Below are 13,227 nucleotides of genomic sequence, written 5' to 3'. Positions count from 1 at the left end.
AAGACAGAGATTCAAAGTCAGAGTTCGTCTCATCCTGGTTGAGAATAAATAAGCTTCCTTTAAACGGATTCTGAGTGTAGTAGAGTCTACTCCAAGACGCTGCTAAAATAAACTCGACTCATTAAAGTCTGGGTTTCCGCTGCTTTAATGAAGCGCAGTTTCTACATTCCTCCACGGAGATCAGATTCAGTCTCGTACCAGTGAAGTTGGTCCGAAAAACCTCAAGCTGACGTTAGAGCTCGCTACATTTCCAAGTTCAACGTGGCTTTACGTTCACTTCCATCTGTCAGTCTCTTCTCCTTCCTTTCTCATATTTTTCTTTTTACTCTCTTCTTTCATCTTTTCCTTCCTCCTTTTTCCCTCCTCTTCCATTTTTCCTTCCTTTTCCCTCTCCCATCTTTTCCCTTCCTACCTTCCTCCATCCCTCCTCCCCCATCTTTTCCTTCCTCCTTTCCTTCTCTCCCTCCTCTCCTTGTCCCCCTTCTAGCCAGTTTCTTTTCCTCTTGTTGAATATGAGCGTTTGCAGTAAACAAACATTAAAATGACCAAGGAAGGAAGGAAGAGAACGATGTGTGCTTGTCAGCATTCAGCTCACCTGTAAATTTCAAGTGATGACTTCATTGAGGTCGTATGAGCCATTCTTTTACTTTGGTAAACCAGAGTTTACCTCAAAGCAGCTCTGTGTACACGGCATTTGGCCGTCTTTGTGAGGACATTCATCAACATCAGTGGGTTTCCCCGTGTATTTAGGAAGTACTACTAAGTGCTTAACTAAAACTCTGACCACAGCCTCATTTAAAGTGGTTTTTGTTTTTGTTTTTTGTTTTTTAAATTATTTGGTTTCAGTGGCAGACACCTTCAGCTCACTCATGTTTGGACATTTGGTGCTCTCCTCTTTATGATCAGCTGCAGGTGAAACGTTTAGAGGACATCTGTAAATTGCAGACACATAACCTGCAGTGTTAATACAACACAGGTGTGCATCAAGAGTGAAATCCAACTACCATAAAACTGAGTTACAAATTCTTCTGGGTCACTTTGGTTTGAGTTTTTCATAATAAAAGTCAGAGGAGCTGTAAGAAAAGCAGCAGAAAACTCCCATCACATTTCAAAAGCAATGTTTAAAACACAAAAGACAAGCAGTCAGCACTTTATAAAACTCATCTTTATTGATTCAGAGTCATCCCTCCATCCACGACAATATTTTCTCTGCTGTGTTCTTATAAAAAGCTGAATATGTACATCCTCTTGTATTTACATTATTTTACATGATTACATCATCAGAGAGCCTCACACCTGCAAAAAGGTCAACTCTCCTGCCTGAAACGTATCACCTGTTGTCAGGGGAAATGAACAATAGAGCAACTTGCTCGTGGGTTGTTGCCTGGCAACAGCAGCTTATCGGATTAATATCGGTAAAGAGGAATTGTTTTTAATTATTTATCTTATTTTTCTAAATATTTCACAAGCTTAGAAAAACATGCGGAGTGACCCCATGTGCTGCGGCAGGGGGTTGGGAAAAACACAAATTAAAAAAGTAATGGAACATATAATGTAGTGCAATGCAAGTTTCTAATGTGAAGTCGTGACGAAAGTACAAACTAATAACAATAAAGTCGATGCACGTCAAAGAGTTTTTGTGCACTTTACATAAACACACAGTCTGAGGAAAGTTTAACAACAAAAACTGTAGCTAACACTAGGCTGCTAAACATCTCCTCATCAATCAGCTTAGTCCTGCACAAGAAGGTGAGAGGGAAAAATGATACAAAATACAGGGTGGAAAAATGTCCTGAAAAATATACACAAACCACTGATCAGACTTAATGCTGATTATCTGATAAATCATAGAAAGACATCAAAAGGTGGCTGGAAAACATAATGTGGAGAGCAGACTCAGAGCATAAATGTGGCTCTTTAAAACCTGCTTTGTTCTCTAATGAGAAACAAAACAGGTTTTATTTTATGTCTGTAATATGACTTAAAGTAAAAGCACATAATTACTTAGGTATAAAAATATTTTATCCATGGAGGCAGAAAATGTTCACCGAGGTCATGTGAAGTGTTCAAGGGTCGTTTTCACTTTTCTCTTCTTTATTTTAAAAACTGTGTTAATGCTAATGTTAGCAGCTATGTGTAAAGGCAGGAGAGGCCCCAGTCATTCAGGTCTTAGAGAGTGGTGTGCGATTCCGTGGCAACTACTGGTCGCTATGGAAAAATGTGTATTCCCAGACTCATTGGAGAGTAGTTTCTAGCAACTGCCTGTAGTTTGCAAGGAAGGCGTCGCCTTGTCTGCAAACATCACCAACGATGCAGCTGTTAAACTGAGAAGCACAACACAAACTGAAAACAGAGATAGTTCACCTTCGAAATAAAAGTTGAACCTTTTGAAATGTACGTAGTAAGAAGCAAATTTTCTGTTTTGTGTTGGGGAGCAGTTGGCTAGTGTTTGCAGACAAGTTGGCAACTTCCAAGCGAACTACGGGTGACCACAACAATTTGCTAGCAACACAGTCACAAGGTGGTGCAGCTCAGCCTTCGTGATCAATTTCACAACAGGTAAGTGGTTCATAACCTCTGCACAGCTGAATGAATGACAGGTGTGCAGAAGGAAGAAAAATGATACATATAATAAAATAGTACCTAGCAGCAGTCAGCAATCACTTAGCAACCAGTCAGGGGAATATGCAATTTCCCCTAGCAACCAGAGGTTTCCATAGTATCAACAACTGCTCTCTAAGCCTGCGTGACCGAAGCCTAAGCTTTTAAAACATTCAAGACTCTCTCATTAATACTGAGCAGAAAAAAGGCCTCTCTCACACACAGAATGAGTTTAACAGCAACAATAACTCCGTACTTACAAAAGCTCGTGTGTGCAGCCCCCACCCCCTCCAGCCCTGACGGCGAGTAAATAACCACAACCCTGAAACTGAAGGCGCTAAATGGAAGTCAGCCACCTTTTGAACTGTTAACTCCTGTGCTTTCCCCACTTTAATACTTCAGTGTCTCAACAGAAACAGGCTAATGCCAGAGCTGAGCAGCAGCCGGTGCCACCCCTTTGAAAATGTTTAGGTTTTTGGCAGAAAGTTGTTGCACTACAAGTAAAACTGCGGCATAAATCATTTGGACATGTGCGTCTGCGAGTGATTTAGCGTGCAGTAAACCAGAGTAATCGCCTTTCTCTCTTTAAAAATAATGTTTCTGTAAAGCTTGACAAAGTTTCCAGTGTTACAACCATTGCAGATGTGAGGCTCTGCCTGTGGCCAACATGTTTCGAGGGTTTAGTCTTCCCTCTTTTTAATGATGGGAAAAGAAGCTTTAATTCCCGAATTTCACCGTTTCCAACGAATCCCAAGCACCAAGCATGTAACTCTGCCGCAGGATCAAAACACGCTGTTTAGAGGCAACAGAGATGAAGAATTTGGCTCAGCTGCTGAGAATAAATGTGAAACAATGTGATGGTTTAAAAAAAATACTGACTAAATGTGAGGTTTGGTTTATATGCTGTGACATCGCTCATCGCTGTTGCCTCTAAAAGTTGCCCGTGTCTCTCCAGCTGCCAAGATTTGGTACATTTGCATTGGTTAAACAGCATCTTTGACCTCCTTGTTGGTTCAGCAGCAAAACAAACAAACAAACAAACAAACAAACAAACAAACAAACAAACAAAAACAAATTGTTTGCCCTCGTTCTTCCTCTCATTGGATACATTCAAGAAATCCAACACTTCTCTTACAAGCCGTCCTCTCTGGGCCATTTTGATTGAAATAAATGCACTTGTTTGTCCATTTACATCCATGTTTTTTGTCCTTGTGGATTTATCAGTCACACTGTTTGAATTATCCACACTGGGTTCATCCACCCGCCTCTGCCAGCCAATCAGAGACGAGCTGTAACATTCACATCTATCAGTTTGACTGACGAGAAGAGTCGGATCCAGTCAGGACTTTGGTCAAAAAAGTCAAAGTGTGATGAGTTTCTGTTACTTTTCATTAAAAAAAAAAAGAAATAAAATAGCCGACCCCCAAATCCTTTAAAAAAAAAAAAAAATCTGGGCTTTAACCGCGTTTGATGATGTCACTTCCTCCTCAGTCCGTCTCTTTCTTCTTTTCGTCCAGGTCAAAGTCCAGCACGAGAAGTTTGGTCTCCTCAGTGCCGTTTCTGCTGCCGGCGGCGCACACCAGGCGAGTGTCGGACGCTCTGATTCGCCACACGACTCCACCTGGATCAAAGACGTGATTGGTTTAGCCACAGACATGTGATAACAGGTGAGGACATAAATAAAGTTCAGGTACTTATATATTTATTCTTAATATTTAATAACAGAGTGAATACTGCATCTACCTGCACCATTACAGTTCATTTAGTGTCTTTTCTACTGAAATGTGAATGTATTTAATCTGTTTGTTAGTTCCACATTAAAATGTTGACACTACAAAAAACCACATAATATATAATTGAGTCAGTTACTAAAAATATCTTCTTTGTATCATTTTATATGATGATGAAGTTGAGAATTTATTCATTTTTAATTTGTATATTTTTTGGACTGGGAAACACCGGTTGCTATAGAAACGTGTACTTTCTGACAAGATTGGGTGAAACTGGTTCCAAAGAGGTATATGAGCTACACCGAACACCACACTGTGACTGATTTAGTTGCTAGCAGACCGCCACGGTAACCTGTAATCTGCATGGAAGGCAAACCACTCACCAATCACGAGTGAAATTGTGAAAAGTGCAGTGCGAATGGGATACAGGCTGCTTGCTTACAAATTAAACGTTGTGCTGTCATGCACGTTTCCAGCTGTGCAGGATGGAAAAAGTGACTGACTGCCTTCAAAGTGAAAGAAACCCCTGTGTTTCCACTTTGTGCATTTTCAAACTTTCACTACAATTCAGTGAATGGCAATCACAGCAGCCTTCTAGCAAAAAAAACAGAAAAGCAAGCACCACATACCTCTTTGCAAATGAATTGACTCAGTAACAGCCAGAAAAATACATTTTTCCCTAGCGACCTAAGGTGGCGCGAACTCCTCACCTGATCCTCGGCTCTGCAGCGCCACCACGTCCCGCAGCCAAGCTCCGGTCCGCAGGTCCCACAGTTTGACCGTCCCATCGTCAGAGCTGGACAGGACCAAGCCACGACAGAACTGCAGGCACGTCACCGCCGACTGGTGCTTGTTGGGACCTGAAAAGTACGCATCATTACACCGTGACCCTTGACCTCAACGAGTTGTCTTTACATGAGCAGCCTTTCTTCTCAGCGGTATCACTTTATGCATCCTTTCTTATATGAGCGTCAGCATGTGCATCTTCATATAACACCTGATTTCACTGAGTTGTAAATTCTCATATTGAATCATTTCCTCCTTCTTTGGCTCTAAAATATTTGCTCCTTAAAATATTCACTGCTGGACAGATTTCCAAAAAGAAAAAAAAGAGAGAAATTACATGGACATTTACAGTCCCAGAAAATAAAGTTCAATACCACTGGCAGCGAGTCCAATTTTTCATCCAGTCACCAAAAACCCTTGAAACCACTCACATTCCCTTTAGCTGTACTTTCTGGCTAAATCCATGTGGCTCGAATTGCCCGCACATGTGAGCTGAACAGATGAAAAGCAAACGCTGTGAAATCCACAACCATAAAAGACTAAACAGGCCGTCACAGACTTTGCATGAAAGTATCCTCAGAACACCAACAAACACCCTGTGGTTTGTTTTATTTCTCACGAGTCTGACCACAGCTCAGGTTCACTTTCTGCCTCAGACCTTAACATGATTATTCACGTCATCTCAGAGCCTTTACAATGCCCCCTGTTTCCTCACTTCCTCCCAGCGGGTTGCGGACTTTTGAGTCAGCCTGTTTTATTGCCGAGTCAGCGATCTGGCGCAGAAGTTCCACGGCGACCCTCACCTTCAAGCTGCTCTCATTGTTTAATCGGACAGATTCCCTCTAAGGGACGTTACCAGCTTCTCACCTTGCAGCGTATGGAGACACTGTCCTGTCCGGATGTCCCACACTCGCACCGTGGAGTCGGCATTCCCGGAAACCAGGATGTTGTCTCGAAGCTCCATGCCGCTGGTCAGCGATTGGTGGCCCGTCAGCGTGTGGACACACCCACCTGAACAAGAGACACTCGTTTAGCTTAGACTGACACCCATGCGTTTCATTTTTATATGATTACAGCAGGTTACCACCAACAGGGGGCGCTCTGAGCATCACTGTATTTATTCTGTTTAAGTTAGATAAAAGTGAAAAGAGGTGATTGCAGCAGCTTTCTGCATTATTTGCCACAAACCATTAAAAATCAACCATATTTGTTTTTTTTCTTCATTTATCACAGAGAAAGAGGCGGCCGTGTTTCAGTTATGTTCCTGTGCGTTATATGTAAAGCAAAATAAATCTATAGTAATAATGATAAACACAGCCTGTCATCCAGAGTTACTGCCCCCTAGTGTCTGAATACAGAAATAAACTCATTAAATAACTCCAGGTTCACAGTGAGAAAACAGAGTCCGTGAGGTCTACCTGTCTCTGGGTCCCACACTTTGATTGAAGTGTCCAACGAGCCGCTCACCACGAACACGCCGTCAAACTGCAGAGAGGGGTGGGAGAGGTGGAGTCAAAACCAAAACAAGGAGCTCAAAGATGCTAAACCGCCTCATGTAGAGCTCAGTTTAAAGACTCCTGCTCTGTGTTTACCTGCAGCGAGTACACTCTGTTGGTGTGTCCCTGCAGCGTGTGCAGGCACACCTCTGTCTCGGGGTCCCACACCTTCACCATGTAGTCGTAGCCGCCCGACACCACGCGGCGCCCGTCGTACTGAACGCAGCGCACCGCCGCCAAGTGGCCAGTCAGGACGTGCTCACAGCGGCCAGTCGACACGTCCCACACGCGCAGCGTGGTGTCCCGAGAGCCCGACACCACCCTGAGAAAAAGAGAGAGAGAGAGAGGCATTACATCGCTGCAGTGACAGCCAATCAGGTCAAGGTGAACCAGAGGTGTGTGTTTGTGTCTCTGTTAAAGCTGCGCTGACCCAGTTCTATGAGTTCATGTGTAACATTAATTTGTGTGTGTGTGTGTGTGTGTGTGTGTGTGTCTGTTACCGGTTGCCGTTGAGATGCATGCAGTGCACGGTGGACGTGTGTCCGTAAAGCGTGTGCACGCACTCGCCGCTTTCAGCGTCCCACACGCGCAGCGTCCGGTCTGTGGAGCCGCTGATCACCGTGGTAGCCGCCATCTGACTGCACCACACCCCACCGGTGTGACCCGTCAACGTCCGCAGACACTGAGGGAGAACAAAAGAAGGATACATGATGATCAAACAGTGTTATGATTGAATTTAAACTTTGCTTTTAATTTAAATGATAAAACGCATGAAAACATTCAGACATGAATGCGACATGAAGACCAGTGATTACAGATAAAGTTGCATTTTTACTGCACTTTAAGATCAAATATTAGAGTTTGCATTTGGAACAGTCGAGGATGAAGAAAAGCCAACACGTTCTTCCTCATTCACTAAAGATAAAGGAATAAAGAAATAATCTGCTGCTCTTATCTGGGCCAATGAAAGCTGTTATTCTGGGTTTTTCCTGCTTGGATCAAATTAATTAAACGCAATCAAAGCCTGCAGTTTGCACAAACACAGCGAACATTAAACGTCTCTCTCATTGTTTGCGAACGCGTGTGAGTCAATATTTATTCCACTTTCATGGACAGCCTTGAGAGACAAACGCAGTTTCACCTTGAGGGTGTTGTAGCGATAGTTGCCATGGTAACAGTGGCAAAACTTTGCCTTGGCAACTGTTGCGGACACGGAGGAAGACACTGCGGGCGTCGACACGAGCGCTCGCTGTTACTACACGACTGTCAGCGGCTCGTACGCGGCGGCGCACACGCCACATCACCCCCGCAAACTAAAACATCGTGAGGGTGTGTGTGTTTTTCTTTCTGCAGGGAACAAAATGACTTCACACACACACACACACACACACACACACACACACACACACACACACACACACACACACACACACACACACACACACAGGCAGGTCTAGGCGGATGAGCGAGCAGGTGTGGCGGATTAAAGAATGTTTAACCGAAACCAGATGAACGACCTGAGTCTGCGAGTGTTACTGTGGTTTACAGTGCGGCAAAAAAGTATTTAGTCAGCCACCGATTGTGCAAGTTTGTGCAAGTTCCCCCACTTAACCTTCCTGCCTTCTTGGGACCTTTTTTAGGAGGACACAAGCTCTCAGCTGGCTTGGGAACACAGCGTCACCAGAGCAAAGAGGACGGAGGAGGTGAAGGTGAAGGAATCACAACAGTCTGTTGTTGTTCTCATTACATGAGCCCGGCCTTAGTTTAACTTCAGCTGAAATCTCTTCAGCACAATCAAAGATGTCTTTGGCATCCTGCTCATGGCTACTTTTGGAGGGTTTTAAACTATTTTAAAAGGACCTGCAGGGACCCATAAAACTGTTATTTGGTGTAAAACAACGTCCTCTTGCAGAACATTTTGCAGAGTTAAATTAAGATGATCAGTTGCAGCACGGACGTGCACTTGCAATCAGACAGCTTCTTGGCTTCTGCAGAGAGGGCTGCGCTTTATGTCAACATTACATTATCCTCGTCTTGGTGCAGCGGGTAGACCGAGAATCTGCAACAATGGCGAAAGCTTAGCTGGCTTAAGATGAGTCCGGGCATCTTTTCTCTGAGGACAAAGGAGGGATTTATATTCCAGCAATGTTCCCTGTTTATTTAAGGAGCTTTTCATGGTCTGAAATAAGGTAAACGAGAGCCTGTCACCTTTCTGAATCCACTCTGATTGCATATTGTGTGTTTAACAGTCTGCAGGTGTTAAACAGGAAGGTTTACAAAAACACGCCAACAGAAACAGACACTTTCTCTACACCTTTAACACAAAAGTGAGTATTCAAACAGAGATGCCTCGGGTGGTGTATGTCTGTGTCTGTGTGTGTGTACACAAATAGCTTCCCAGCGACACACCCCAACTGACACGACTGCTCCGCCTGTGTTTAGTCCGTTTAGCCACTCTGAGCTTCTCACTGTCCTATTAGGTCACGCTGGCCTACATATTAAAATCTTATTCAGGTCAAATCTGAAGCTGAGTGCAGCTCGCACGCAGGAGTCCCATTATTTCATGATAATGTCTTTTACTGACGATTCTCAAGGTCACCTTGATTAAACACTCGATAGCTTCAAATTTAAACCCAAACATATTTGAGCTCTGATTCTTTGAAATCGGAGCTTGAAATGTGGTAAACATATGTTTGACTTCCAGACGATTAAGCCCACAGACTGACGGTTTCCTCTCGTCGCACCCCGATGTTCACATTTCCAGGCTGAAGTGAAATTTGTCCATGAACTCGAGCACCTGCTGTGGACTCGAAAGTCCTTCTAGAAGCAAGTCTAGCAACTCAACAGCCATTCTGGATCAAATCCAGGGAGTTACTCATTCCTCTGTATGAAAACATGTGAATGAGCGCCCGGTTGCTAACTTGATCTACAGGTAACTCACTTCCTCCTGATGACAGCCTCCTACACAAGTACCTGCCCAGGACAAAAGATTCACTCATTCATCTTTCGCTCAACCAGCCACACCTGCATCTACCTGCAGCTCTTCCATGTGCTTTGCTCACCAGTCTGAAGGCGTTCGTAGGAGCGTTTCACTCTTTAGTCTGAACTGGTTTCACATGTTTATGTCAGACACAAAAGCACTCCACATCACTCTCCTCACATCCTGTAGAGCAGGGATGTCACATTATAGTGTTTCTGTTAGTTTTTAACAGATTAAAGATAAACATCGCCTTCCTGTATTCCCCTGATGGAGGTGCAGACACCACGTTGGCTCCTGAAGCAAAACCCTTCATTTCTCGTCCCAGTTCAATTATCGGTCCAAATCATACCACTCTGACTCCAAAGAAGGAAACATTGAGATCTGATAATGGTGTGCAACAGCATTATCAGATCTCAATAATAATGCTGCCCATAATGATGGGCAGACACCACCCTCACTGATGCACATCCAGTCATTTTGTTGTTTAAGGGGGATTGAAACAGTTTCAGGTCAGACAAGAGCTTCACAGGTTACTTCTAGCAGACGTGTTTCAGGGTATGAAGATATAAATCCTTGTTCTTGCTCGATGAACTTGGGCTCATGGATTATGCAATATTTAGATCATCTTTACAGAAGATTTCATGGCAGTTTCTTAATCTTAATTTTGTTAAAGTCTATATGGTTTGTTTATTTTTAGGTTGGTGCTAAATCATTTATCTGATAGGCTTTATTGTGAAGTACTACAAAATAAAAGTCATATTTGTACCGAATTTGACTTGCAAAAATAAAAGTCACTGAAGAGGATGTTTTACTGTCACCACCAGAGCCAAAGACCAGAGCTGGATTCTTAAAATATTCAAGTGAAATCACACTGGATCCAAACACAGCAAACACACATCTGTTATTATCTGAGGGGAACAGAAAAGCTATGTATACCAAAGAAGAACAATCCTATTCTGATCATCCAGACAGATTTACTGGATGGCTTCAGATCCTGAGTAAAGAGAGTCTGACTAGACGTTATTACTGGGAGGTGGAGTGGAGAGGAAAAGGAGTTGAAGTAGCAGTCACATACAAGAATATCCGAAGAGTAGGAAAATCAGACGTGTTTTTTTGGATTCAATCAAAAATCGTGGTCACTGAAGTGTTATATCAACAAATATGAATTTTGGCACAACAAAATCCAAACTCTCCTCTCAGGTCCTCGGTCCTCCAGAGTAGGAGTGTACCTGGATCACAGAGCAGGTATTCTGTCTTTCTACAGCGTCTCTGAAACCATGACTCTCCTCCACAGAGTCCAGACCACATTCACTCAGCCGCTCTATGCTGGACTTGATTTTTTGGATCATGAAGATACTGCAGAGTTCATTACACTGAAATAGACAGAAGCCACTGATGGACAATTGGTTAAAATGTGTGTTTTATTTTCCACTTTTTTTTGTCTACATCATTGTTGAGATGGGAGTTGCTGAGAGCTCACAGTTGTGCTGTTTTTACTTTGCACGGAGATCACCTGTCAGTCACACTGAATAGATGTTCCTTTGACCTTTTGTTATCCGTTTTCTATATTTTCCTAACATTACGTTTATATGCCATTTAAATGTTGTTCTTGTACTAATTAAATGTTAAATATATCAGAAAGAAGTCAAAGTGGCACCAAAAAGTTATTTCCTGTTTTCTTTTAATAAAGCGCACACCCTTATCCCTAATGACCATTTTGTGCCACGCCCCAAAAACTGCTATAAAAACATTATATATTCATATTTTTTTCCACTTTAAATTAGCCAATCTTTTAAAACTACTTCTCCCTGAAATATTTATATAAAGTTTTAAATATATTTTAATTATTTATTTATTTTTAATCGTAGTTTAATTACATGAGCGCCCTGTTTTTTTAGCCCCAAAAAACAAAAAAACTAAATATTTTCAAAAAAAACCATTTGAAGTAATATTTGATTGTTATTATAATTAGGCCTTCAGATGGACCAAAGATTGGCACCAACATTCATTTTGACCTGCCATTATTTTTTTTTGCAGGAGCACATTAAAAAATGCATGCCTAAGGACAATTCCCCAAAAAGTGCAATAAAAATATTAAATATAAATTTTTTTTCACTTTAAATTGGTCAGTCTTTTAAAACTACTTCTCCCTGAAATATTCATATAAAGTTTTAATTATATTTTCGTTGTTTTAACCCTTTAAATCCCAGTTGTATTACATGAGCGCCCTGTTTTTCAGCCCCAAAAAACAGAAAAACTAAATATTTAAAAAAAACAAACATTTGAAGTAAAATTTTATTGTTATTATAATTAGGCCTTTAGATGGACAAAAGATTGACACCAACATTCATTTCGATCCATTTTTAATTTTTTTTGCAGAAGCCAAAAATGGTCTCCAGGCGGCGCTGCTGCTCCAGCTCCCCGGGGAGGAGTGCCTCTGCCGCGGGTGTGTCTCGCGCAGCGCCGGGGCATATGGTTCGGTTTCCGTGTCTGCAGCACACACTTCCGCTACCACGTGAAAACAAATACGTCATTTCCTGTTGATTTAAAAAAAAAAAGCGCCATCAAACGATCCTAAGGGAAGGAAATGGTCCAGCCCGGTCAGCGGGCCAAGCTGCAGCTGCATGCGGGGAATGAGTGTGCCTTTTCCCGCGAGTGTGTCTCGAGCAGGCCGCTGGAAAGGGGTATTTCCGAGCAGGCGTCAAATGTGAAACAAGGGCGCCACCTGGTGGACAAATAAAAAAATTACAACTCTAAGGCCTCTAGTACAAAACGAAACCTAAGCTGGATTCATGACGATCCCTTTGACCGTAATTTTTTAGCCGTGAAAAATAGCGTTTATAATGGAAGTCAACGGGCACAAAATGACCACTAGGGGTATGGGTGTGGGGATTTTTGCTGCTCAGCCATTTTAGGCTGATTTAAGAAATTAACACTGAAATATTAAATCGGACAGAAAAAAAACTATCCTTTAACAAGTTTGGTTATATTCCACTGAACACAGTGGAAATGGCAGCCATTTAACACATGTAAGTGGCAACAAATGGCCCCAAGAAGGCAGGAAGGTTCAGTAAATTCAGAAGGTCATATTCATAATACAAAATAACCTCAGTTTGTAAATGTCAAAACAATAAAAGTATTGTTTTGGGAGAATAAACTCACAGATCAAATGTTAGATACTGAAACATTATTTCAGTCCTTCCAAGATACAGAGTTATAATAAAAGTTTGCCAGTTATCTGTCCTGAGTCTGACCGCTCTTACATCTGTGTTCTTCATTAACGTCTTGTCTTCAGGCTTATAATTTGGCCGGTTTCTCTTAAATATTTGTGAACTAAAGACAGCTTCAACCCTCTGTGTGTTGACCGCACTGCATTTTCTTGTTAGTAATAGCAACACCATTGTAACAACAGAAATACTAATTAGTTAGATTACTAGTTACTGAAAAACATTTATCGCCATTATTCCCATTTGTGCGAATTTACAAAACATTATGTAAAGATTGCTGGTATTTTTGTGCCCTTAAAAAGTGGAAATAATGATGAGAGCTGAATGAATGATAGTGACACGCAGATCTCGTTTTCACTCGTCTGTATTGAGTGTTACAAAAACAACACAACCCAAACCATATTCTC

The 13,227-nt window shown here is 42.1% G+C and overlaps 1 protein-coding gene across 1 annotated transcript; it reads right to left on the bottom strand.

The window, feature by feature from the left end:
• Nucleotides 1-1,150: 1,150 nt before the first annotated feature.
• Nucleotides 1,151-7,322, bottom strand: LOC146673888 (uncharacterized). Its single transcript, XM_085393622.1, has 6 exons — nucleotides 7,114-7,322; nucleotides 6,710-6,935; nucleotides 6,536-6,602; nucleotides 5,985-6,128; nucleotides 5,042-5,191; nucleotides 1,151-4,222 (listed from the first exon to the last, which is right to left on the bottom strand). The coding sequence occupies exons 1-6, from the start codon at nucleotides 7,320-7,322 to the stop codon at nucleotides 4,089-4,091; spliced, it is 930 nt and encodes a 309-aa protein (XP_085249748.1). The 3' UTR covers nucleotides 1,151-4,088.
• Between the last annotated feature and the right edge of the window lie 5,905 nt (nucleotides 7,323-13,227).

The sequence above is a fragment of the Rhamphochromis longiceps genome, linkage group LG3, assembly GCF_057381845.1.
Source record: "Rhamphochromis longiceps isolate RC_006_pf linkage group LG3, R_longiceps_female_GT1.1, whole genome shotgun sequence".
Lineage (NCBI taxonomy): Eukaryota > Metazoa > Chordata > Actinopteri > Cichliformes > Cichlidae > Rhamphochromis > Rhamphochromis longiceps.
This window is presented reverse-complemented; position numbering and strand designations above follow the sequence as displayed.

Bases quoted from the DNA above. Each gene is read 5' to 3' on its own strand.
- LOC146673888 (XM_085393622.1), bottom strand. From the start codon at position 7,322: ATGTATCCTTCTTTTGTTCTCCCTCAGTGTCTGCGGACGTTGACGGGT. The intron at 6,936-7,113 runs GTAACAGACACA...TCTTTTTCTCAG, and splicing joins ATGCATCTCAACGGCAACCG to GGTGGTGTCGGGCTCTCGGG. The intron at 4,223-5,041 runs GTGAGGAGTTCG...TCTTTGATCCAG, and splicing joins GCTGCAGAGCCGAGGATCAG to GTGGAGTCGTGTGGCGAATC.